The sequence below is a fragment of the Ornithorhynchus anatinus genome, chromosome 15, assembly GCF_004115215.2.
Source record: "Ornithorhynchus anatinus isolate Pmale09 chromosome 15, mOrnAna1.pri.v4, whole genome shotgun sequence".
In the NCBI taxonomy this organism is placed as follows: Eukaryota; Metazoa; Chordata; class Mammalia; order Monotremata; family Ornithorhynchidae; genus Ornithorhynchus; species Ornithorhynchus anatinus.
The window spans coordinates 18,524,873-18,551,794 of record NC_041742.1 but is presented as its reverse complement, the minus strand read 5'-3'; the positions used below and the strand labels follow the sequence as shown (position 1 = coordinate 18,551,794).

General features: G+C 42.2%; 1 protein-coding gene across 3 annotated transcripts in view; it reads left to right on the top strand.

Annotated features, from left to right (window-relative positions):
* NLGN4X (neuroligin 4 X-linked) overlaps window positions 1-4,339 on the top strand; it is a 160,826-nt gene extending 156,487 nt beyond the window's left edge. For all 3 annotated transcript variants that reach the window (XM_001516322.4, XM_029079791.2, XM_029079792.2), the window contains one exon: window positions 672-4,339. In XM_001516322.4, the coding sequence (XP_001516372.1) occupies window positions 672-1,521 (850 nt within the window). In that variant the 3' untranslated portion in view covers window positions 1,522-4,339. The remainder of the gene's footprint in view (window positions 1-671) is intronic.
* The last annotated feature ends 22,583 nt before the right edge of the window (window positions 4,340-26,922 follow it).

Sequence of the window (26,922 nt, the reverse complement as noted above, 5' to 3'; positions counted from 1 at the left end):
ACACATTTTTGAGGTTCTCATGGAAGAGTTGCAGAAAATTGAGACCACAGATTTTGTTTATGACTCGTTTAACTTTGAATAAAAAACACAATTATTTTCCATACTTATTCACTCCCCCAACCCCATTCTCTAGTTCCACAAAGGATTTCTAAATGTTTTTGTTTTTGTTTATGATAGTATTTGTTGAGTACTTACTTTGTGCCTGGCACCGTACTAAATCATGGGGTAGATACATATTGGACCCAGTCCATGTTCCTCCCACATAGGTGTCACAGTCTTAATCCCGATTTTCCAGATGAGGGAACTGAAGCCCAGAGAAGTGAAGCGACTTGCCCAAGGTCACACAACAGACAAGTGGCAGAGTTAGGATTAAAACCCAGGTCCTCTGGCTCCCAGGTTTATGCTCTTCCCATTAAGCCACGCTACTTCTCGTTGAGGTATGACCCATCTGTAAGGGAAACTACTTTGAGATGTAGAGCTAAGCGGCCACTTTATCCCATCACTTCATAGACGATCTTCTTACGGGAGCATCTGGTGCGTTTCTGCATGGCTGGGTCGGTTTAACGGAGACACATAGGAAATTGCATTTGTTTCTCCATAAAGCATCGCATAAATTCCAAAAATTTCCATCTCTCTGTAAACTCTACCATTTATTGTAATTTCTGTTCCAGGGATCCCAACCAGCCCGTTCCCCAGGACACCAAGTTTATCCACACAAAGCCCAATCGGTTTGAAGAAGTGGCGTGGTCTAAGTATAACCCCAAAGACCAACTGTATCTCCACATCGGCCTGAAGCCCAGGGTGAGGGATCATTATCGAGCGACTAAGGTGGCCTTCTGGTTGGAACTGGTCCCTCACTTGCACAACCTGAACGAAATCTTCCAGTACGTCTCGACCACCACGAAGGTCCCGCCTCCCGACATGACCTCCTTTCCCTACGGCACCCGGCGGTCTCCGGCAAAAATCTGGCCAACGACCAAGCGTCCGGCCATCACCCCCGCCAACAACCCGAAGCATTCGAAGGACCCCCACAAGACCGCCCCGGAGGACACCACGGTCCTCATCGAGACCAAACGCGATTACTCGACCGAGTTGAGCGTCACCATCGCCGTGGGGGCGTCCTTGTTGTTCCTCAACATCCTGGCCTTCGCGGCGCTGTATTACAAGAAAGACAAACGCCGCCACGAGACCCACAGGCGGCCCAGCCCCCAGAGGACCGCGACCAACGACATCGCCCACATCCAGAACGAAGAAATCATGTCCCTGCAGATGAAGCAGTTGGAACACGACCATGAGTGCGAGTCCTTGCAGGCCCACGACACCTTGAGACTCACGTGTCCGCCCGACTACACCCTTACCCTGAGACGGTCCCCCGACGACATTCCGCTCATGACCCCCAACACCATCACCATGATCCCAAACACATTAACAGGAATGCAGCCTTTGCATACTTTCAACACCTTCAGTGGGGGACAAAACAGTACTAATTTACCCCACGGACATTCTACCACTCGGGTATAGGTTGGCCATTTCCTCTCCGATGCCCTTCCTCTCTTTCCCTCAATACCTTGGAAGAAAGAAAAATTTAGGAAAAAAGAAACAGACAAAAAACAAAAAAAAAAAACAAAACAAAAACCCGGAACGTTTCTCGTCCGACGCACTTCGCCAACGAGGAGAAAGGGAGGTCGCTATTTTCTTATCAGTCCTTCCCAGACGGACTCTCCGATATTAAAGGTCAACTTCAAACCCTGTGAAATGTGAAACGTGTACATCGCTGTTACAATACCGCTTTAAGATCTCATCCACTCCAGCCGAAAGTGTAATGTGGATAGGGAAAGAAGAAGAGTCACTTCAACGACCTGGATGCTTGGAGTGTCACAGATAGAAGCTGAATCTTCTGGAACACAGCCAGGGATTCTACAGTGGCATTTGGGTTCTTTTTGTTTTTAAATCAAATGGGGGAGAAAAAAGTTCTTTATGTGCCATACCATGAATGGCCCCTCTTAAAAACAAAGACAGCATCTTGGGCTTTTACCCAGCATACAGAGCTGTAATCCAGAAGGAAGGAAATATTAAGGTTTCATTATTAAAAAAAAAAAGAGGACTGACTATGCAGTAAGACGTGTATAGTTCTGTGCAAAGAGATGGTTTGCCACCGTGAACTATATTTAAGAAACTCTGTAAAAAGTGTACATAGCTGTGGGTTTAAAAAGACAAGCTTTTATTGATGTTTTCAGTTTGAAAGAGCTTTTAGAAAGATTGTGCTTTCAGTTGTGATCTATATGTATATATATACATTATTCATATCACCTCTGTTTCCTCCAGACCGACAAAGGGGGCGGGAGGGGTTTCCTCTTAATTAGTTGTGGTAAACAAAGAAATGGGATTTTCTAACATGTTTCATTTGCAGGAGGACACGGTGTCACGCAGAGAATACGAATGGTCGGTGTGACCCGCGTATTTCCGCTCACAGGTTACACAATTGCATGTCAAAGCATTCTTAGGAGGCAGTTATTTTTAGAAAGTTTTTATTTTTGTGTGTTATCCTTCATTAAGTTGCAACACAGAGATGGATCCAGAAACTGGAGCAACAGCAACAAAAATATTTAAAGCTTGTTGAATTGAAAAAAAAACCCACAAAAACCACACAAAACAACAACAAAAAAATAAAAGAGAAGTCCAGTTCTGTAGTTCTGGTTATTTGAATATGTTAGGAAGAGATGCCTTCCAATCTAATGCCCTGCCAAAAAAAGTAAAGAAAGCCTGTCTTTGGGCAAGTCTTTTTTTCCAGTAAATCTAGCTCTGTATTCATGAGCAGCTGTGGGAGAGCACTGGCTGAGAAAATATCCACTCAGCTTTGCTCATCGGAGGAAATATGCAGTTCGGAGGAAGAAATGTTGCTTTCTTTTTCTAAAGGGTAAAGTTCTCATCGATCTGTCGGCGAATATGTTTTGTATCCCATCTTTCCATTTATGTGATCAAGCTTATGCCTGTCTGGAAACAATAGATTTTTTTTTTTTATTTGGCCTGTTAGTTCTGTGGCAGTCACAAATCAGTGTGGATAGGGAAAAGGAAAAAAGGAAAGATCCCACAGATGTGCTCCGCACGAGTCTTCCCACAACTCCGGATGGCTTCGACTTCAAGTTATCGTGTGGAAATGATCGCCTCCCAGCCCATTGGGATGGGAGAGCCTGGGCCAAGCGGCCTTCCCTCGGAAAGCCCGTCAGTTTTGTTTTATTTTCAAATTGCTTCGAGGGTTACCAGACGGAAGTAGACGATGGTTACCGGAGAGTCCGTCCTTTGGAAGGCACTGCGTCACCGAGAGAGAGTAGCCAAAGATATCTGAAGAGTCTTGCTTTGTGCTTGAATGTTCCAATTCCGCAGGCCAGTGTTTTCATCTCGGCGCTAAACTGTAGATCTTCCTTCATCTCACCTCTACCCCAACATCCCTTCTCCCCCTAACCCCAGCGCAGAACCGAACGCACCAGCCTCCGTGACCCTTTCTACTAAAGCCCTCGGGATAGCCAACCCCCGCTAAGAACGTAGGCTTAGTCCATCACCGGCGTGAGTTTCTCCCCTGTAGATGGAGGAAGCGGATTCCCCGCCAAAGTGTTAACCGCCAATAAAAATCACGACGCGAGGGTAGGGCTTGTCTGTGTAAGGTAGAGTTCCAAATTAGCAAGTGGTGAAGCGATACTTGCAGGTAGTAATGTGGAAAACCGTTCCCTCTTAGCTTCTGCATTTTCTTGAAGTTGACTCTCTTAATAGGCCATTTCCATGAGCTCTGTGCTGCCTCAGCTGAGACACAGCACTTAGGCTCTTCATGAAACTAAAAAGGCAGTGATGCTTGGCATCATAATCATTGGGTATGTTTGTAATGTGAATTACGGTATTTGTTTAGTACTTCCAATTGTCTTCTGCTAGCAATATGTACAGTAATGTGTCAGGCTTGTGACATTTGGGAAAAAAAAAAAAGAGTTCCTGTAAGTGAATGATTTTAGCTTTTAACAATGATTATGATCATTCCGTTAAATCCATCTGAAATGACGTCCAATTTCTACAAGGAAAAATGTCATAGGGTTTCGTAGAATTCTATCATGAAATAGATCGCAGTCCGTAAAACGCAGAACAAAACAAAAAACCCTTTTCCCAGGCTTATATTCTTGACCTTAAAAGGCACGCAGGGTTTAATGGTTTATTTTATTATTGTTTTGCGATTTTTGTTTTTGCCTTAAGTAATGAGAGAAGATATATATGGCTGGACACATATGTATAAACTTTTCAGCAGCATTTTTAATAATAAAATATCACGGTATTTTCTAATGCTTTGTGCAAAGAATTATGTGTGCCTCCTTTTTTGTAGGAAGTCTGTTTTTGTTTTTTCACTCTTCAGAAGCATTTACAGTTCTCAGTTGTACAAGCTAAATGATATGGTGTGCCACGAACTAATTACTAATGTAATTAGAGATGGATGAATCTGTAAAAGACAGAGCCAAGAATCCTTATCCAACATCCAACGCAACAGAAGCTCGGCAGCCCTCTGTTCGGAGAAGTAAGTTTCTGGACTTTGAAGTTCAGAATATCCTGAAGGCGCTCTTTGCACAGAACTCGCCTTATGTTTATTGCTTACAGTCTCAGAATTTCCACTGAACTTTGTGTTTTGTCTGTGTTTAACATTATTATAGATCAGAGTGCCGGAGGGAGAGCATGCGTGAATCTCTGCCTAGGTAAATTGAACGCCAGATAATGGGATTTTCATTTTATTTTATAGAATATGTGGGTACCTAAAGTAAAATTCAGAGGCTTCAAATTCAAATGTAACAACTTCTGTCAGATGAAGAGGACTTAAAAATAATTCTTCTGTAATGTTTCTTCTAAGTGATATCATTTTAAATATGATGTTTAGGTAGGGCCCTTAAACATATTGTAGAGTCTTAGTGATAAATAGCATGTTGTTGTCAAAGGATGTGTGAGCCATCTTCAGGCCATCTCAGAATCATTTTTTTAATCTGGACCCCTGTCGGGAAGAGTTTAGAAAATGGGGAATCTTTATGCAGTAAGCAAGATGTTTCACTTTTCTTCCGAAAGGGTGACTGTTGCATTTCGTTTGCTCATTTGAGACGCCTCGCCATCTTGCATTCTTAAAAAAGCCAAAAACAAAACGTAAAGTCACTCATTATTCTTGGGGCATATAATCAGAGCTGGATGGTTGGAACCTGAAAAAGTTGTGCAGCAACCATTTCCCCTATTTCTTGATCACAACTTTTTCTTATAGTATTTGTTAAGCACTCACTGTGTGTCAAGCACTGTTCTGCACGCTGGGGTAGATACCAGCTGATCAAGTCAGACACAATTCCTATCTCAGAGGAGGCTCACAATCTAAGTAGGAAGAAGAGCAGATACCGAGTCCCCATTTTACCCGTGAGGAAACTGAGGTGCAGAGAAGTGACTTGCCCAGGCAAGGTCACATAGAAGGCAAGTGGCAGAGCCCAGATGCTCAGAGTCCCAAGCCCGTGTCCTTTCCCCTAGGCCACACTACTTCTGGCTCAACCCAGGCGGCTGATGCTCTGATCCTTTGATCTGTCTTCCCAAAGAGGGAGGACCTGGAGTATTTTATGGTTCTCCCAATCAGTCGTATTTATGGAGTGCCTACTGTGTGCAGAGCACTGTACCAAGCGCTTAGGAGAGTACAAATGAACAGAATGCATTCCCTGCCCACAAAGAGCTTACTGTCTAGAGTAATCTGCTTTTAGTTTATGGTGCCTTCGATTGCCTCTCGTTCTGTTCTGTTGGTTTTTCCCTATGGTATTTGTTAAGTGCTTTCTATGTGCCAGGCACTGTACTAAGCTTTGGGGTAGATATAAGCTAATCAGGTTAGACACAGTCGATGGCCCACATGGGGCTCACAGTCTTAATCCCCATTTTACAGATGAGGTAACTGAGGCACAGAGAAGTTTGATCCTGCTACACTCATTTCCTAAGGGTAAGTGTCCTGTTGGGAAATTATTTCATTCCTTTGATTTCCCTCCTCAGAATCTTAACTTTCTTTGCTTGAGAACAAAAAACAATCAAGAAACAGTGAATTGTTACTGCACTGTTATTGATCCTTAAGCATGTATAGAAGTTAAAATCTTGGAACTCCTAAATAGGCGTTTCTAACAATCATTTTAAGTGAAGTGAATTTATCATTTATCTTTTAAAAAGTTGTCAGATCTGTGTTGGAAGTGTAATGCATTTCTAAAAATATTTTCTCACCCCTCTTGATGCCAAATTTTAGAATATGCCTCCACCTTATTTACACTGATGGTGAAACCCACATTTCCAGTGAGGGTTAATGAACTGTTGAGTGCTTACTGTATGCAGAGCACTGTATCATACACAAAGCCTTACTAAAATCTCATCTCCTCCAAGAGGCCCTCTGGGCTAACATCTCATGCCCACCCTAGTCGCCCTCCCTTCTACATCACCCAGGCACTAGGGTCAGAATCGCTTCAAGCACTTTGATCCTCGCCTCGCCTCAGCCCCGCGTCACACTGAGTTAATTAAGCACTTGAATGCTCATCCCAGCCCCCTGCACTTGTGTCCATATGCTTCTACTTTGCCATTTCCCCTTGCTATAATGGATTTTAAAGTCTGTCTCCCCCACTGGACTGTAAAATCCCAGAAGACATGAATCCCGCTTTCCCAAATCTAATTTCTTATCCTCGCCCAGTGTTTAGTAAAGTGCTTTGCTCATAATGTGTGCTCAGTAAATATCATCGATTGCTCCAATGCAATAGAGGTGGCAGACACAAGATCTGCCTCATGGAGCTTAAAGTCCATTGGGAAAGGTAGACTTTAAAATAAATGACAGGGAAAGCGGAAGAATATATGGACATAAGTCCTGTGGGGCTGGGGGTGGGGTTTGCAAGTGCCTGAGGCATCCAAGCAATGCAAGTGTCAGTTCCTTGTGGGCAGGGATTGCATCAACCGATTTTGCTTTACCCTACTTTCCCAATCATTTAGTACCGTGTGCCTTGTTCAAAGTAAGCACTTAAGTGAATACGACTGATCGATTGGTAGGGTGGGGAAATGTGTGGTTAGTCAGGTAAGGCTTCTTGGAGAAGATGCACTTTCGGTAGGGGCTTTGAAAACGGAGAGAGTGGTGGTCAATTACATATGAAGGAGAAAGGAGTTTCAGGCCAGAGGGAGGATATGAGCAAGGGGTCATCTATGAGAGAGATGAGATGGAAGTACCGCAGGTAGGTGGGTGTTTGAGAAGTGAAGCCTGCGTGCTGGTTGTAGGGGGAAGTTAGGTGAGGGAGGAGGGGCAAAGCCTACTGAGGGCCTTAAAGCCGAAAGTAAAGGGGGTCTGTTTGATGAGGAGATGGAATGGGTATCCACTGGAGGCTTTTTTTCTTTTTTTAAGAAGAATGATCTGGGCAGCAGAGTGGAATATGGACTGGAGTGGGGAGAGACAGGAGGGAGGGAGATCGGCCGAGAGACCGATTCGATAGCGAGGTGGGATATGATAGGCACTTGGACCAGTGTGGGAGCGGTCAGATGGGAGAAGATCGGGCAGTTCCTAAAAAAAGATGTAGAGTCAGTACAATAGGAGTGACGCATATCATCAAGGAGACGCAAGAATTGTAAGTTCAAAACACAAAGTGTCAGCAGCAGAGTGCCAGGCCTGGGACAGCATTACTACACAAGACACTTAGGTGGCTGCTGCAGTCTTCACCTCCCATGTTCAGAATCGCTGCTGACACTGTCCCTCGTGGTCACCACGTCCACCGTGCGAGGTGCTTATTCTTAGTCAGAAATCTTCACCATTGCTGGCAGTCTGCTGTGGGACCTTGAGCAAGTCACTTTTAACTTTTCTGTACCTCAGTTTCCTCAGTAAAATGGGGCTACCTGTTTGCCCTCCTACTTAGACCGTGAGCTCCATACAGGACAGAGATTGGGTCTGACCTAATTGATATAATAATAACAGTAATTCTAGTATTTGTCGTCCTATCTTCCTATGTGCCAGACACTGTGCTAAGGCCTGGGGTAGGTACAAGGCGACTGTGGTGGACCCAGTCCCTCTCCCACACTGGGCTCCCAGTCTTAATCCCTGTTTTGCAGATTAGGTACCTGAGGCCCAGAGAAGTGAAGTGACTTGTCCAACATCACACAGCAGACAAGTGGCAGAGCAGGGATTAGAATCCAGGTCCTTCTGACTCCCAGGTCCATGCTCTATCCACTAGGCCATGCTGCTTCTCACCGAAGTAGAAACGTGGAAACTAGTGAAATCAAGAAAGGAGCTGTGTGACATCAAAATGACTTATAAAACCATGGTTATTGTGAATTTATTTGAGACTTGTGATAGATGAAGCAGCAGATTAAGTAAACCAATCCATCAGTGGTATTTATTGAGCACTTACTATGTGCAGGGCTAAGCGCTTGGGAGAATACAATACAACAGAAAAAAACAAGACACTTTCACTTCTACCTTTTGACATTTGTACCAGCTCTTACCCGAGTTGGCTTTTCTTTATATTGAACACTATTTTCATTGATCCATTTAAAATCCGCTAGGCCAGCCTGACGGAGGAATTCAGAAACACCCAGCGCTAGCATCAAAGATATTCAAATAACACAAGGAAACCTGACCATTGCTTGGAAATTCCTGGTTCCTGGCAGGAAGAGCTGTTAAGGTAAGTGCTTACACAAACAGGATCCCTTTCGAGAAGTGAAATGTGGTCCACGAGTTTCAGTCGTCTGAAACTGTAGTTAAAAGTACAGTGCTCTTCCCACAGTAAGCTGTCGGTAAATGCCATTGATTTATGTCGACAAATAAAGTCTTTCCTGTTTGCCGGCAATGAACGGGATTCTTGGGTGTTAACATTCCTGTGAGAAAAAAGAAAACATAGTGATCACTCTCCTTTTTGTAGCAGTCTTCCTCTAGGTAAGTGTGGTACTTTACCTCTTCTCCCTTTCAAGACAGTTCACACGCTTATGCTATCTGAAAGCAATTAAATGCATCTAGTCTGACAAGTTGCACAATTAGGTGTTCAAAGCAAGTTCACCTCTTTAAGGTAATCTTACCTCTAGTCACTCTTGCACGTTTAGGTTGCACCTCATGATTTTTTTTGGAAACTGGAAAAAGAATAGTGCAATAGTGCCTATCTGTATTTGTTAAGCACTTACCCCATGCCTGGCACTCTGCTAAGACCCAGACAGAGACCAGGGAGGTAAAACATGGAATTCATTAACACAAGAAATTGAGGCAGTTGAAAATAGTGAGTTTGAGAAGGCTTTCCATGGATAATCAGAAGCTAAGTGTACCTTTTGGATCAACACATGCACTGTTAAACTTATCAGCGTCACTGAATCTGAAATTCAAGTCCTGGCTCTGAGCCGAAATTTCTTGAACTCTAATTGAGCTCTTCCTCTGTGCACTTTTATTTTAGAGGTAGCTAAAACCAAATCCCCCCGTGGTGATTTTTACACTGGTAGCATCAAAAGTACATCACAAGTACAAAAATGTTATTAATATTATAATACTAGACCTTGCCCCTAAGTCCTGAATTTGGAGCCGTGATGCACATCAGAAAGTTTAAAGCCGCATAGTTGACTGGCAATTTCTATGTCATCCTAATCAACAGACAAAATGACAATTTTTGTTCACTCAGGGGAGTGGTTATTTACAATAGCATATAATGGAATTGATCACACACACACACCTCTAGGAATATATGGCGTTTAAAGTGTAATTAAATTGAAGTGCATTTTTCTAAGTTTTCATGGCCTCCAGATTTTTCCCATCTTGAAGAAAAACATGATATTATGTTCTGCATACTGCCTCTGATAATTAATTTCCTTCCAAGTAGCAGTTTATGTGTGTTGATCTTTATGCACGAAGATGTAACTTATGCTCCAGCAGTGATGGCATCCCCATTGTGGTTAGAGCCAAGCAGAATAGCAAACCTTTTGGTTCTGATTGCAGTTCTGCTCCTCATTTGCCGACCGACCCTCCGTCTCAGCAGATAGAAACCGAGAAAATGTATAACGTTTTCAAAGATGCTGGCATTTTCACCCATTTAGGCAATACAGTCCCAATTTTAAGCATTTGTAGACTTCTTTAAATTTGCTGGTGCCAGCCAGCAAAAATTGGAGACTGTCTCAGCCAGGCAGCAAGTCAGGGAGAGAACAAAGCTGCTTGATAAATCAAAAACTCTTATGGCATCTTTGTGGGATAAGCTCATGGAAAATCCAGCCTGGTGAACTTTTATTTAAAGCAAAGTCTAAAATAGTATTTTTAAGGTCTCCCAAGAAAGAAAAGAAGAAAACCGTAGTACCCAAAAAACATTAGAAGGAGCTAATCCATCAATCACTGGTATTTTTTGGGTGCTTACTATGTACTAAGCACTTGGGAGAGGACAGTATAACAGAATTGGTAGTCACGTTCCCTGTCCAAAACGAGCAGGCCTGGGAGTTAGAGAACCTGGGTTCTAATCCCGGCTCCACCACTTATCTGCTGAGAGACTTTGGGCAAGTCACTTAAATTCTCTATGCCTCAGTTACCTCATCTGTAAAATGGGGGTTAAAACTGTAAGCCCCCTGTGGGGCTTGGACTGATCCCACCTGATTAGTTTTAATCAGAGCAGTTTCTGGCACATAGTAAGCGCTTAACAAATACCATAAAAAAATGAGCTTACAGTCTAGAGGGGCTAAAAGAAGGTATCCTTCAGAATGACATTTGATATAATTTTGGGGTACTCCAGGGACTGAGTAGGGGACCTCTTCTGAGGCTCTAAGCACGTCGTGGGCTGGGAATTTGTCCACTAATTCTGATGTATTGTGCTCTCCCAAGCACTTAGTAAAGTGCTCAGCACATAGCAAGTGCTCAATAAATAGTGATTGAATGAGAGTTGAGGCTTTAAATCTATGAAACTGGGGAAATGGAGGAAGAATTCTGGGGGCTGATGAAAAATGACATCGCCAGAGGATAGTCATTTAGGCCAAAGGTGTTTGTCACATAGAAAGCACTTAATAATATAATTATGTCAGCTATCTGGGTGCAGTGTACTCCCTCGGCCTGTTTCCATGTTAGAAAGATCTTAGTGCTATTTTCCCTTGCAACAAAAATTGATTTGCATGGGATGGATGACATTTGTGCACAGCATGGAAAGGAATCTTGACCATTCATTTGTCTTCCCAACTATAGTTGAAGATGTGAATATAAACTTTCTGCCAGTAGCCCCACCCGGAAAATGAGGAGCTGCTACCTATACAATGATAACATCTTCTACCCACATAAAAGTTGAAACGTAGAGAATAAACCAATTACGTTAGCAGGTGATGCTACTGAAGGCAAGATCCAACTCTGTCGCCATGTGTGGCTCAAGACTCTTATGTGACATCTCTTCCCCACTCATATGTGGCATTTATATATTATGTGGCATAATGGATGGCATGGATCGAGCACGGACTGTGTGCAGAGCACTGCATTATGCATTTGGGAAAGTACCTAATAATAATGGTACTTTTTAAGTGCTTACTATGTGGCAAGGGTTTTTCTAAGTGCCAAGGTAGATACAAGTTAAGTTGGACCCAGTCCCTGTCCCACATGGAGCTCATATTCTAAATCCCCATTTTGCAGAAGAGGGTACTGAGGTTCAGAGAAGTTAAGCGAGTTGCCCGAGGTCAGGCAGCAGACCTGTTGTTGAGCAGAATTGGACAACAGAGTTGGTAGAGAAGTGAAGTGCTTACTGTTTGTCAAGCACCATGCTAGGCGCTGGGAGTGATTCAGGATAATCAGATCAGACACAGCCCCTGTCCGAAATGGGGTTCACTATCAAAGGAGGAGAGAGGATAGGTACTTAATCCCCATTCTGGAGAAGAGGAAACTGAATCACAGAGAAGTTAATCGCCTTGCCCAAGGTCGCCGAGCAGGCAAGTGGCAGAGATGGGATTAGAACACAGGCCTGTGTTCTTTCCACTAAGTTAGACTCCTTAGTATTTTTCTTTTCTCCCAGTGGGGAAGATTCCACTTACAGACACTCGCCTCCATTAACAAATGGAAGACAACCTGTAGGGTTTAACTTTCCATAGGGCCCTGTATTCATTCTGGCAGATAACTATCAAATTAGCCTCCCTTATCTTTTGCCTCTTTCCCAAACTTCCTTCTATTCAGCTGGAAATTGTTTTTCAGTATATATCACTTTGAAACACTGCAGAGGAAATTAACATCTTCCCCTGATTAAAAAAAAATACAAAATGCCTCTGGACCACTCGCAGTATTTGTCCTCCTCATGTTTATCATCTGTCACCTTCTCCCTCCCACTTAGGCAGTAAACTCCATGTGGGTTAGCGACTGTATACAATCTAATCCTCTAGACTTTAAGTTCCCTAGGGGCAGGGAATATATCTGCTAGTTCTATTGTAGTGTATTCTCCCAAGCACTTAGTTCAGTGCTCTGCACCTTGTAAGCGCTTAGTGAATACCATTCATTGATTGTTTATCTTGTATTTATCTCAGTGCTTACTACAGTTCTTGGCACAAAGTAAACACTTAACAAAGATCATCATTTTTAAATTATTATTACTAGGTGAACTGTTAGACTGTAACAACCTCCAATAGCCAGAAAGCCCCTTTGAGAGCAGGAATCATGTCTACCAACTGTATTATTTTCTCCCAGGCCCTTAGGAGAGTGCTCTGCACAAACAAAGATTTCAATAAATACAATCCATTCTCTTTTCAGTGATCCTTTCCCAACCTGGAGATATGCCTGTGATCTAAACCTACACTAGGAAAAAAATGTTTTGTTTCTCCCATTGTTGATAGAGGCATCCTGCACAGAGATCCCCCAATCTATAAGGCTTAAAGCATCATTATTCAGCTGGGAATAGTAATTCAAATCACTCCTATGTATCGCGATACAGCAGTGATGTATGTTGAATGCCAGCGAGAATCAGTAGTGTGCTGGGTGGCTATCTCCAGTCAGGTAGTCATATTTTTCTTAAAACAGTTGCTCCGCAGCCTAAATTCATTTACTGCCTGACAGTGCCCTCCCCACTCGAACCCTGTGGGCCTGCTCTAATTTGATGCCTGGATTTATATAAGGGAATGTGGTAGACGGCTATTTGCTTGGATTTCGTCAAATGCTATCTAATATCTGGTCCTTTCTGAGGACTATATTTCTTTATATGGCAAATATTGAAATTCAGTGTCATCCACTTCATATATTTTCTCAGTGTTAAGTGCGAACCCTTGAACTTTAAAGGACTCTTTTGAAATCACATCTCCTCCAGAAGGCCTTCCTGGATTCATTTCTCATCTTCCTACCGTTTCTCTCTTCCTTCTGTCCATCTGGCACTTCCTCATTACCTGAGCACATGGGCATACTCACCCCACCCCATTGTATTTAGGTGCATATCTTTAGAGCTATTGCTTTCCCCTATTTGTAATTTCATTTAGCGCCTTTTTCCCTGGCTAGACTCTCAATTCCTTGAGGGCAGGGATCACATCTTGTAACTCTCTTGCACTCACCCGAGTGCTGAGTAAAGGGCTTGGCACAGAATAGGAGCTCAGTAATTACTGTTGACTTATTGTGAAGCAGAATCACTCAGCTTCAAGGAGGGCCAGGTATTATCGCCGCCATTTTCCGAAGGGAAAATTGTATTGAGGAGAGATAAAGTGACTTCTTCCAGGGTAGATAGAGGCAGTTTGGGAAACTAAACCAGTCTCCTGGCTTCCAGCCCAGGGCTTTATTCACAAGCTCACATATTTTTCTTCTGCATTTCCTCTTGCCCGTCTCCTGTCGAAACTGAAATAGCCTCTATTTATGCAGAACTCCTGCCATGCCTTATAGAAAAATGCAATAATGGTATGTGTGATCTCCACAGAGTTCACATTGAAATATAGATGAAAACAGAATGCCCTTTGCTATTTAACAGTAAATGTGATTTAGGCCTGAGTTTCATAAATCAGTTTGGTATTCATCTCATGGAGTAAGCAGTTCTGAGCCTGTTGCTGCCGTAATGGATGAGGAAGTTGGAAGATCGAAAGGATGAAGGAGCGTATTTAATTTTTTATTTGGTGCAATCCTCTATCTGGGTAAGAGTTCTGATTAAAAGAGCAAGAGGCTATTGGCATAAGTTTGCTTCTGACTGTATTTATAGCCTCATGAATGGATATCTCTCCAGGTGTATGGCAAAGATGAATTAGAATTGTCGGAATTGGATGCAGGGGAGAAGGGTTAGTGATTTTTATTTTTTAATGGTGTTTATTAAGCCCTTTTTATGTGCTAGGCACTGTGCTAATCAGGTTGGTTATAGTCCATGTCCCACATCGGGCTCGAGATCTTAAACCCCATTTAACAGATGAGGTAAGACTTGCTTAAGGTCATACAGCAGACAGGTGACAAAGCCAAAATTAAAATCCAGGTCCTTCTGACTCCCAGGGGACTGCTTTTATTTTTAAAGGTATTTTATAGGTTGCACAAAAGCCCTCAACTGAAAACAGGGAGAAAGCAGGATTGTGGTGGTGGTGGTGTTTTTTTTCTCAGTCGGGTAGGATTGTGTAGAGGGAATTAAGGGCTTGGCATCATCAGGAAAGCTCCCCTTTAGGTACCCGATGTACACCCAACAGCACTTAGGTCCACAGCCGCAATTTATTTCTATTGACCTCAGTCTCCTCCTCGAGACTTCAACTTCCTTATGAGTAGAGAATGTTTCTACCTACTCTGTTGCACTGTACTTTCCCAAGCGTCTAGTGCAGTGCTCTACTCACTTTAAGAGCTCAATAAATGCCATGGATTGAACCCATCCTTCTGTGCCCCTTGACCTGCCACAGATCAAGGAGCCTAGAAGCTGCAGCGTGCCTTAGTGGAAAGAGCACTGGCTTGGGAATTAGAGGATATGGGTTCTAATCCGGGCTCTGCCACTTGTCGGCTGTGTGACCCTAGGCTTGACTTAACTTCTCTGTGCCTCAGTTACCTCATCTGTAAAATGGGGATTAAGATTGTGAGCCCCACATGGGACAACCTAATCACCCTATATCTACCCCAGAGCTTAGAACAGTGCTTGGCACCTAGTAAGCACTTAACAAGTACTGCAGTTATTATTATTATTTTTATTCAGGGATGAGAAGCTTCTTTCCTCTACCTGGGATTGTTGGGGAAGAGGGACAGAGAAACCCAGGAAGGCAGTCCTGCTTGCTAGGGGTGTGTGTTTGTTTGTCTTATGGTATTAAGCACTTACTGTGTGTCAAATGCTGGTCTAAGCATTGGGGTAGATACAAGTCCATTTAGATCTTACACAGTCCCTGTCCCACATGGGGCTCACAGTCTAAGTAGGAGGGAGGACAAGAGAACTGAGGCACAGAGAAGTTAAGTGACTTGCCAAAGGTCACACAACAAGCAATTGGCAGGGCCAGGATTAGAACTCAGGTCCTCTGACTTCCAGGCCTGTGCTCTTTCCAAGAGGCCATGCTGCTTCTCATGAGTGAAAGCATGGAAAGGGGTAGAAATTTCTCATCCTGGCCCCGTCTGTAGGATCTTTGTAAATGGATAAAAAGAGCAGGGAAGAGGCTTTTCTTTTAGCCTCTGCTTTTCAGCTGGTTTGTGCCACGGCACTGTTGGGAGTTTAATGAATCTTTGATTCCCGCCAAAGTTAAATGAAAAGGACGAGAAGCTGGAAATCAAACAGCTAAAGGAAGCAAGCACCAGAAGAGCCGATTAGAAAGCAGCGGTTCTGGGGTGGATAGTTCAGATCCCGCTAACCAGATTCTTATCTGCCTAACCTCTCTGTTTGTAGATCAACCACTGATACCTCAGGAAGATGATCCCCAGGGAGGGATGTGCAAAAAACAAACAGATAGAAAACCAGTTCTATATTTTTAGGAATGCAAAACAGACTACAACCACACTAGGCAGTGCCATGACTTATGGCTGGGAAATTCAAGGGCTTAAGCTTAGGAATTTAGCTTAAGCTCAAAATCAATGGTGCCTGTTAGGAGCTAACATATCGAACTCAAGATACGCCGGACAATCTCACTGCTGTTACCACTGAATATTTGTCAAAATTCCCCATTCGGAGATGTCTGTGGCTTAGAAATGTTGGTCCCCGAACCCAGTCTGAAGGACATTTTTAGGCTAAAAGGAAAATCAGAAGTGAAAACTGGGTTTTGGCATTGAAATCCAGAAAATGTAGAAGAGTATGGGTAGGAGATAATGACATTAAAAATTAGATGAAATTTTAATTTAAATTATTAGATGAAAGCATAAAAATTAAAATAGCATTTTAGAAGCTCTGCACTGTTCCGGAGGCCGTCCTTGAATCGGTGACACGCTTTGGTTCTGAAACCTGCTTCTTTTGTTGAGAAACCCAGATCCTCACAAGAAGAACAGAATGAGTGTGGGGGCGGGGAGTTGCATCTCTGCCATAGAAGGAATGAAGTCTAATAATTTTAAACCCAATTCTCTGTTTGTGAATCAAGGGCTGCAGTTATGTGCATCCTGAAGCGCATTGCTTTCCTCCTCCTTGTCCTTGCCCCTTAAAACAGAATGCGTCTGCAGTACCACTCTACTCTTTTAACCGAGGGCCGTTGTTTCTTGCATTCATTCAATCATATTTATTAAATGCTTTCTGTGTGCAGAGCACTGTAAAGCGCTTGGGAAAGTTCACTACAACAATAAAGGGTGACAATCTCTGCCCACAGCAAGCTCCCGGACTAGAGAGACATGGCTAGCAAGAAGGTGGGTGAGAAGTAGCATGCCCTAATGGAAAAGAAGTGGGTCTAGCAGTCAGGAGACCCGAGTTTAAACTCTCCTCTGTCACTGGTCTGCTTTGCGACCCTGGTCAAGTCACTGACCTTCTCTGTGCTTCAGTTTCCTCATCTGTAAAATGGGAATTAAACCTCTGTTCTCCCTCCTTAGGCTGTGAGCCCTATTAGGCACAGAGACTGTATCTGGTAGCATTGTAAATACCCCCAGCACATAAGACAGAGCTTGGAACATAGTAAGTGCTTAAGGATGGCACAGTGGCTAGAGCACAGGCCTTGGAGTCAGAAGGATATGCGTTCTAATCCCAGCTCTGCCACTTGTCTGCTGTGTGACCTCAGGCAAGTCACCTCACTTCTCTGGGCTTCAGTACCTCACCTGTAAAATGGGAATTAAAACTGAGCCCCATGAGGGACATGGACTGGTGTCCATCCTGATGACTTTGTATCTTCCCCAGTGCTTGGAAGAGTGCCGGACACGTAGTAAGCGCTTAACAAATACCATTTAAAAAAAATGGAATGGACATCTCCAAGGCCAATCACAAGACTTAAAAATCATCAGGCTCCCGAAACAACACTCAATCAACAGTATTTACCGAGTGCTTACTGTGTACAGAACACTGTACTAAGTGCCTAGGAGAGTATAGTTCATTAGAGTTCATAGAAACGATCCCTACACACAAGGATTTTAGAATCTGCAGGACTCTCGTCTGCAGTCTGCACCCCTAAAGTCAACTCAGTATTGTCACTTGCACCCCAGCACAAAAAGCTGAAAACCAAGAGCACATTTAGAGAATATACACCACTTACACTCTATAGTGCTGACAGCTACATTACACATTCAGAGGTGGGACAGAGAAAGAAGCAGCTATTTTTAGTTTTGAAATTATTTTCATATCCTTTGTTTCCTGAAACACTTAGCACTATGACTTGAACATCATTAAAGCATTTTTCCGCTGCAAGTATTTCCCCCAAAGAGATGTTCTTCTATCACAGACTGATAGAACCTTCCCAACCGCATAGAACATAGTAAGCAAATGTAGACGTCTTTTGATCCGTTAATATTATCAGTAATGTAAAGTAATGATCGTTAGTGTTGCTACAGCAACTTTCTTTTAAATATTCTCAGATGTTCATTTATTTTTTCCTCTGAAAGCCATCTAAAGTAAGTTAACAGTTTCTCCAAGGTGCATTGCAGAGGCTGAGGCTGAGAAGTTAATTAGGCTCTCAGCATCTGTGAAGTATATACCATTCCTCAGGTGGGCAATCAACATAAAATGAAGAAATTTTTCATTTTGTTCATATCTTTTCTTCCTGACTTATGGGGATCAGCTCTCCTCCTCCCCCTATCTAACTTCACTCATCTCCCACCACAACCCAACCCTCTCCCCCTCCTTAACAACTTGCTTAGTGCTGTAGCAGATAGAGCATAGGCCTGAGAGTCAGAAGGACCCAGGTTCTAATTCCAGTCGTGCCACTTATCTTCTGTGTAACTGTGGGCCAGTCACTTCACTTCTCTGTCCCTCAGTTTCATCACCTGTAAAATGGGGATTAAGGCGGTGAGCCCCATCTGAGTCATGTACTGTGTCCAAACCTGGTTAGTTTGCATCTGTCCCAGTGCTTAGAACAGTGCTTGACACATAGTAAGCACTTAACAAATGCCATCATTATTATCATTATTGTTACAACTTCTAACACCAACCTATTTACCCTACTTTGATATCATCTCTCTCACCTCTCTCCTGCCTGGAACTCCCGCCCCCTTACTAGCCAAGAGACCCCCCACTCTCCCCATCTTCAAATCCCCACTTAAACCATAACTCCTCCAAGAAGCCTTCCTTGACTAACCTCTTATTTCATTCATTCAGTCGTATATATTGAGCACTTACTGTGTGCAGAGCACTGTTGTAAGCACTTGGGAGAGTACAGTATAATATGATATTTTCCCTTCATTCTGTATCACCTTGGTATTTGGGTCTGTACCACAAATCCACTCTGCAACTCACCCCACCTCCATCCCACAGCACTTAAATACATATCCTTATACTCTGCTGCTTACCCAGTCTGTAATTTACTTTAGTGTCAGCGTCAGCACCTGCATGAATACTTTCACTTCTCATGGGAGGTGTCTTTGGAAGAGTTTGTTTCCATGTTTATTGTTCCCTTCCCTGTAATTAAACATTAATAATAATAATAGTGTTGGTACTTGTTAAGCGCTTACCATGTGCAGAGCACTGTTCTAAGCGCTGGGGGAGATACAGGGTAATCAGGTTGTCCCATGTGAGGCACACAGTCTTAATCCCCATTTTACAGATGAGGAAACTGAGGCACAGAGAAGTTAAGTGACTTGCCCACAGTCACACAGCTGACAAGTGGCAGATGCGGAATTCAAACCCATGACCTCTGACTCACAAGCCTGGCTCTTTCCACTGAGCCACGCTGCTTCTTAAGGCAGAAGAAGCATAAGAAGTGAGCCTGGTAAGATTTCATGCATAGGCTGAAAACAGTGTCAGTCATTACAAGAAAGAGCATAACCCTGGAGGCAGGGGGCCTGAATTCTAATCCCTGCTCCACCACTTGCCTGCCATGAGGCCTCGGGCAAGACGCTTGACTTCTCTGCTCCTCAGTTACTTCACCCGTAAAATGGGGATTAAGGCTATGAGCCTCATGTGGGACATGGACTATGTCCAACCTGATTATTTTGTATCTACCCCAGCACTTAGAACAGTGCCTGGCACATAGTAAATGCTTAACAAGTACCCTTAAAAAAAAATGACTTGCCCAAGGTCACACAGCAGACAAGTGGCAGAGCCAGAATTAGAATCCAGGTCCTTTTGATTCCCAGGCAGGTGTTCTATCCACTAGGCCATGCTGCTTCAGAATTTTGTGCTATTTTAGCAACATCCAAGAAAGAAAGAGTTTGATTTCCTTTAGACTTTTGTATTTCTTCTAATTTTCTCCCACTTCCTTGTAATAATTGAAGTTAGATGAGAAATCAAAAAAGAAGGTCTCTAATAGTAATCTAATTTTCATTCTCATTTAAGAGGGTACTGTTCACTTGAATTTTAACAAGGAGAAAACCTATTAGAATGGTATGTAATAAGTATGACTGTTTACTTATACTTTGCGAAACTCTCATAAAATATTGATTTATTGATTATGGAGTATATACACATATATTTTTGTATCTTACCAAATGATCTCTTGTAAAATGCTGTATGAAATTTGAATATCCTTTTCCACCTAAATGAGATTAGATTTATTTTCTCTTGCTTAATCCCCATTTTACATTGCTTTTCCCATTTTTTCTGTGGCTGCATCTAATTAACATTACATATTTCTTAATTTCTTTCCGGATTTGAGTATTTTAGCCTTATTAGCACTTCAGAAATCAGACTGAGAATTTTGAGCAGATTGCTTAATTGCAAAAGTAGTTAATTTGCTATTCCTGAAAAATCCATACATAGTAAGTGGTATTTAACCTTTAAAATTTTCATGTGAAAATTAGAGAAAAAATGCCTAAAAATCTTTCTTTTAATTAATTGTTCTTCATACCACTCAAAAGTGAGCAGATGCTTTCATTTTCTACTTCTTTTCATCAAAGCATGATGCATAGCCCTTAAAGCCCACTATCTCTGTCTAATTCATTCCAAAATCATAGTTATCTACCACAGTGTCAGGTGGACAGAGATTCTCTGCAAGTAACTAGCTTGTTGTGAATCTGAGTTTTATCCCTCTAGGAATAAGCCATGACAAATATCTGCCCTAAATCTTTATTCCTGAAGAATATAATCTGTTCACTTACAAATATGCTACCTCTTTGAAGCTCTTGAAGTATATTGTTATAGTGTCTTGTGCATACAGAAAAACCAATAATTCAGTCCCTTTCCTGAAACAGAAGTATCATGTATGCATTTTATCAAATGTGTCATGAAGACTCCAGTCTTTAATATTTTGAAGATGAAATGTTTATTCAGGGAAAGCTTTGAATTATGGGTTTTTAGACTATTTCTGGGAGGCCTTTGGAGTTTATATTTGTGTTTCCAATGTCAGATGTCCTGTTCTGGTTCAGAAACTGGAGTTTCACCTTTGGTCCTCGAATGGAAGGGAAAAAAAAATCATGTGCCAGTGATAAGGGATGAAGTATTATAATGATTTTTCATTCCCATGTCAAAGAACAGTGCCAATCCTGTTCCCAACAAGGCCATGCAAACTTAAAAAAAACGCCATTTATCAAGTACGTACTATGTGCCAGGTGCTGTATTAAATGCTGGAGTAGCTAGAAGATAATTAGCTTGTCCATGACTCAAGTGGAGCTCCAAGTCTTAATCCCCATTTCACAAATGTGTTAACTGAGGCACAGAGAAGTGAAGTAACTTGCCCAAGATCACATAACAGACAAATGGCAGAACTGGGATTTGAACCCAGGTCTTCTGAGTCCCATTCCCAGGCTCTTTCCACTAGACCATGCTGCTGCTTCCAGATATTTACATAACCTGAACCAGATCTGAAAGTCTTCCTAGATGATAGTCTTTCATGTCTAAGAAGAACCAAAGACTTGTACTTAGTAGGTCAGTCTCTAAGAAATTATCTAACCATTTGTGCAAAATTTTAAAAGCTTTTAACGTAGCTTTCGTATTCTATCCTTGCCACAGCTGCTGTCATCATCATCAACAACATAGTCATCTTCATCATTATTTTCACCACTGCTATTGGCCGGAGGACTCTCTAATGTACAAAGAACAGTCGAGATAGAGAAAATATGAGGGTTATTTCTAGTGAAGTGACTTGCCCAGGGTCACACCATTAGACAAGTGGCAGTGCCAGGATTAGAACCTTGGTCCTCTGAATCCCAAGCCCGGGCTTTTCCCACTAGGTCCTGCTGCTGCTTATTAACCTTTCTCTCTCTCTCACTTTCTTTTTGCTTTGTGTCTGTGTGAGTAACCTCTAAAATGGTCTTTATAATGTCACTGCCTGCAATGTGGGTGTATGGTATACAGGATTGTGAATTAGAATATGTTGACAGGGTTTTTAGCAAGATGTGAGACATGGGGATTGCGATTCAAGGTTTATGAGGGAGGGTGGCATTGATTACTATCCAATTTCTTCAGTATTTCCCTCACCTAGAAACTTCTCCTGGCGCAAGGAGACGAACAATTAAGTACTTTTTCCATTTACTTGGCTTCCCTGATTATCCTGCCTCAAAATTTGGGTAAGATCCTTTGCTCCTAGGAATTCAAGGATTAATTTTTTTTTCCAATCCCAGAAGAAGTGACTTCCAAGGTGGCTTGTCTCTCATTCTGAGTCCATGTTTTAGTTGGAATTTGCTATTCTGGTCTGTGAACTCCCTCATGTAACAAGGACAGGCCAAGACTTCAGTTTAGCAATAGCCTTTGATCATTCTCCAGGTGAATATATTATCTGTGGAAAGGAAGAAGCTATTTCCAAGTTGCGAGGCGTGGAAACAGAACCCAGCCAACAAAATATACTCAGGATCTTCCTAAATGCCCAACAAAAAAACCCCAAAAACACCTATTTTCCCCCAAAAGATGCGTTTTTGAAAGAACTGAAGGACAATTTCAAAATGGGATTTTATCGCATTTCCTATCTGTAGCCCCAACCCAATAGTTAACCCTTTCCTCAATGTGTCTTAGTTGTCTTTTTCCAGCTGGAATGCCCGTTTTCTCCTGTTAGTCATTCGCTTGCATCCACATTCTAATTGTCTTTTCCTGGAAAACAGTTGTCCCAAAATGTTTTGCTTATTTCAGAGTTTTTTAGCCAAAGCAAACTTTAATTCCTCTGCTCTCAACCATCCTTCAGAAAATTTTCATGGTTCTTCAAGTAATCTGTGAAACATTCTCACACGCGAGTTTGTTTAGAAAAACACCTATTCTCATTCAGCAGTTACCCATATTCTCATTCACTGTGGGTGTACTTGTAATTGTAAGTAAAGGATGAATCTCTTAATGCTTGACAAAGTGTTTGCCAAAAAGATCCAGTTATACAAACCAAGCCACTGTTTTAATTTTTTTGTGACTTGACAGAATGTGATTGTGCTTCAGTATTGGTAATTGCAACACAGCAGAGACAATTTGCTGATGGCCGTTAAATTATGACAGCACAGTGTATCCCATCACATTATGCCATGTAGCTGCTGAAGAAAACATAATTATAGTCACCCAAGAAGAGCATACTGTAGCCAATTGCTGTAAACATCTGTTTCCGAATGACTAGATCCCTTTTCATATACTTACTGCTGATTCTTGGTAATATAGTAGAATGGGAAGTGCCGTCAATATTTAAAACCCTATCGAATGTACCAGTGGTTCATTAGTATTTCAAAAAGATAGAGAACTACCTATCTTCAGGAGACCCTTAGAAGTATATAGTGTAGGGCTGTTTCACCAAGTGCCTTTACTGCCCTAAATAATTTCAAGGCCAAATTAGTACTCCAGGAGAGAGGCATATCATCAGCCCCTTTAAAACCACTTAAGCAGCACAAAATAAATCTTCAGTTATGCTAATGGACTGCCAGGAGACCAAACGTCCAGAAATGACACACAAATCCAGGAAGAGTGTTGGACTGTCACTAAGCCAGATTCCTCAGTAGCACTTTCATTTGTTCTCTTGGGATATCTGAGTTAGCTGTTGGAAAAATTGCACTCGTCCATGTCACAGGTTAATTGCAATACGCTGCTTTTGTTATATTTTAAATAAACCCTGCCTCATGGATGTGTTGCGATGGTATTCACAACATTCCTTTAGATTAAAAGAACTTCTTTTGTCAATTCATCTAAATACACACATTCTCTCTCCCTTTCTCTCTCTCTGTCTCCCCATCCATCCATTCTTTCATCCATCCGTCCTTCTTTCTAGCTCAGATAGGGCTGAGGAGGGAACCTCGGAGTAGGAGGGACCTAGGAGAAGGAAAACCATCAAATCCCCATGCCCAGAGAAGTTAAGTAACTTGCCCCAGGTCACAGAGCAGACAAGTGATGGAGCCGGAATTAGAACCCAGGTCCTCTGACTCTCAGGCCCGTGCTGTTTCCACTAGGCCTTGCTTCACATGAAGTAAAGGAAGACATGTGAGTTGTTGGGGAGCCCAAATGAGAGTTGTTTCACTCCTTATTGCTGCTCTTATCAGCCAGATGAAATCCAGTCCTCTTAGGGGCCTCAGATCATTCTGAGAGTAGTTGAGTTCATTCTCTTCAAACCAAAAAATAGTAGCAGTTTAGTTTCTATTTGATATAGTACTTTTTTTTTATTTTCAATTTAAATGTATTCTGTTTTCTCTTCCTCCAGGTCCTCTTCCACCTCCCTCAGTTCTTTATTATTCTACTCTTCCCTTCCTTCTCTTCTTCCTTCTTACCCTGGTCATCCTCCTCCCCCTGCTCCCTCCACTTCTTCTTTCTCCATTTCCTTCCCTCTTCCTCCTCCACTTTTTCCTCCTCCTCCTTTTCTTCCGCCTCCTTTCTGCTCCCTTATATTTCTTCCATAATAAACAAGGAAGTTCTGTTCTGAAGAGGAGAACGGAAACCTTAAAAACTTTGCAGTCTCCCCCAGAGCTTATTAAAGCTTTCCAAAAACCCTATAAAAGCTATTTATTTAGTACTGAAATCTGGACAGATCTCTGTGATGCGGTCAGACAGAATTCTTATTGCCATATATAAAAGTGAAGATGTCTGATTCCCAAAGCCCTCAGAGCAATTTGTATCCGCATGTTGTTGGATAGCATCATTAATATCAGAATGCAAGTCTTTGATCTGTATCAGCAGTGTACATTAGAGTCATATTAGCTTTGTACCGCAACACTAAACTACACAGATCATATCGATAATCTATAGACATTGATAAATAAACTGTGACAAACAATGGAAGTTATTTATGAGCCTCATAAATATTATAAAGACCTAAAGTATAAAATGGATCTGGTGGAATGAGATACATTTTTCTATCAAACAGGCAGTGTTTCCCTATCTCGGAGGCAAATATGTAAATAATATGGCTTCTCTTCTTTTTTAACTTCTGAACAGCAACAAAACTACCATGGCTGGGTGGAAATAAGCAGCATGGCCTAGTGGAAAGACTGTGAGCCCGTCCCTTTTAGACTGTGAGCCCATTAATGGGCAGGGATTATCTCTGTCTGTTACCGAATTGTACATTCCAAGTGCTTAGTACAGTGCTGTGCACATGGTAAGCACTCAATAAATACTATTGAATGAACAGAGCATGGGCCTGGGAGTCAGAAGGACCTGGATTCTAATCCCAGATCTTCCACTCTTCAGCTGTGTGACCTTCGGCAAGTCACTGCATTTTATTATGCCTCAGTTACCTCATCTGTAAAATGGGGATCAAGACTGTGCGCCCCATGTGGGGCATGGATTATGTCCAACCTGATTATCTTTTATGTACTCCAGCGCTCAGTACAGTTCCCTGCACATAGTAAGCACTGATCAAATTGTGGAACTAAAAATCAGAAGACTAAGGTTCTAGTCCCAGCTCTTCCACTGGCTGATAGTATGACCTTGAGCCAAGTGATGGCACCCCCTTGGGCCTCAGTTTCTTCATGTGTAAAACGGGGCTACAGTACATTGTGAGCCGGAAGGGATTGTGTCCAATCTAATAGCTTTGTATCTACACTAGTGCTTAGCATATATTAAGTGCATAAAATTGTCCGTGTTAATTTTAATAAGCTCTGTGGCCTCCATCCAACATTTCAAGATGCATTTTGACTTTTTCATATCAATAAATACCAAGTGGTCTTTCAGATAAATCCAAGGCCATGTTTCAGTTGTACCCTGGTTAAGGCCACCCAAAAATATAGGTAAGCATCTTCTTTCACCTCTTATATGTAATTTTTGTAGTATAAGGGATCGGCTGAATAATTGTTTAGACTGTGAGCCCGTCATTGGGCAGGGATTGTCTCTATCTGTTGCCGAATTGTACATTCCAAGTGCTTAGTACAATGCTGTGCGCATAGTAAGCGCTCGATAAATACTATTGAATGAATATGTTTGCACATTCTACTACTAATAATAATGTTGGTATTTGTTAAGCGCTTACCATGTGCAGAGCACTGTTCTAAGCGCTGGGGTAGATACAGGGTCATCAGGTTGTCCCATGTGAGGCTCACAGTTAATCCCCATTTTACAGATGAGGGAACTGAGGCACAGAGAAGTGAAGTGACTTGCCCACGGTCACACAGCTGATAAGTGGCAGAGCGGGGATTCGAACTCATGACCTCTGACTCTCAAGCATTCACCCTCGTCATACAACCAGAAACTGAAGGTCCAAAACTCAAAAGAGGTTCTAGAGCCAATCAGAAGCTAGTTTATATTACATTTTTCACAGATCATTTCTCATCTTTTCTATTCTTTAGGTATAATTCTAGATTTCACAGGTGGACCAAATATAGTAAAAAGTACTGTTAAATAATCACCAAAGGTCATAACATTATTTTGGTAATTTTAAAATATAATACAATTGTTAGATAATATGCCTTATCCCTATATTATAATTTCTTTACCAAATGCTTGGTCCTCCTAACTAAACTCGCTCTCCTGCTTTCTTTCAAGTAAGAGTTAGGTGCAAAAGTTTGTGTTTGGAGATGTAAACTTCCCCACTAGATTGTAAGCTCCTTGAAGGCAGGGATTGTGTTTACCAACTCTGTTGCATTGTATTCATTCAGTTCATTCAGTAGTATTTGTTGAGTGCTTAGTATGTGCAGAGCACTGTACTAAGCGCTTGGGAGAGTACAATATAACAATATACAGTTACCTCCCCTGCCATGATGAGCTTACAGTCTAGAGGGGGGACTGCTATCCAAGTGCTTAACAAAGTGCTCTGCACACAGTAAGCGCTTCATAAATCAATGATGTTTATTGAGCACTTACTGTATGAAGATCACTGTAGTGAACGCTTGGGAGAAAGTTGATGGAAACGTTCCCTGCCCACAACGAGCTAAAGTCTTACCATTGATTGACTGGTGACTGTGGGGATGCAGAGATTCCTACCAAGAGAGGGTCTTCCACAGGGTACCCATGAACATTCAGTAAGGACGCATGTCTATGGTCCTTGCTCAATCAGGGTGAAATTACAGTCCTTTTACCCTAGTTGATAGATCGGTTCTCCGAGACCAATATGATTTTATCTTCATTATCCAAGTGTCAGTCTCTT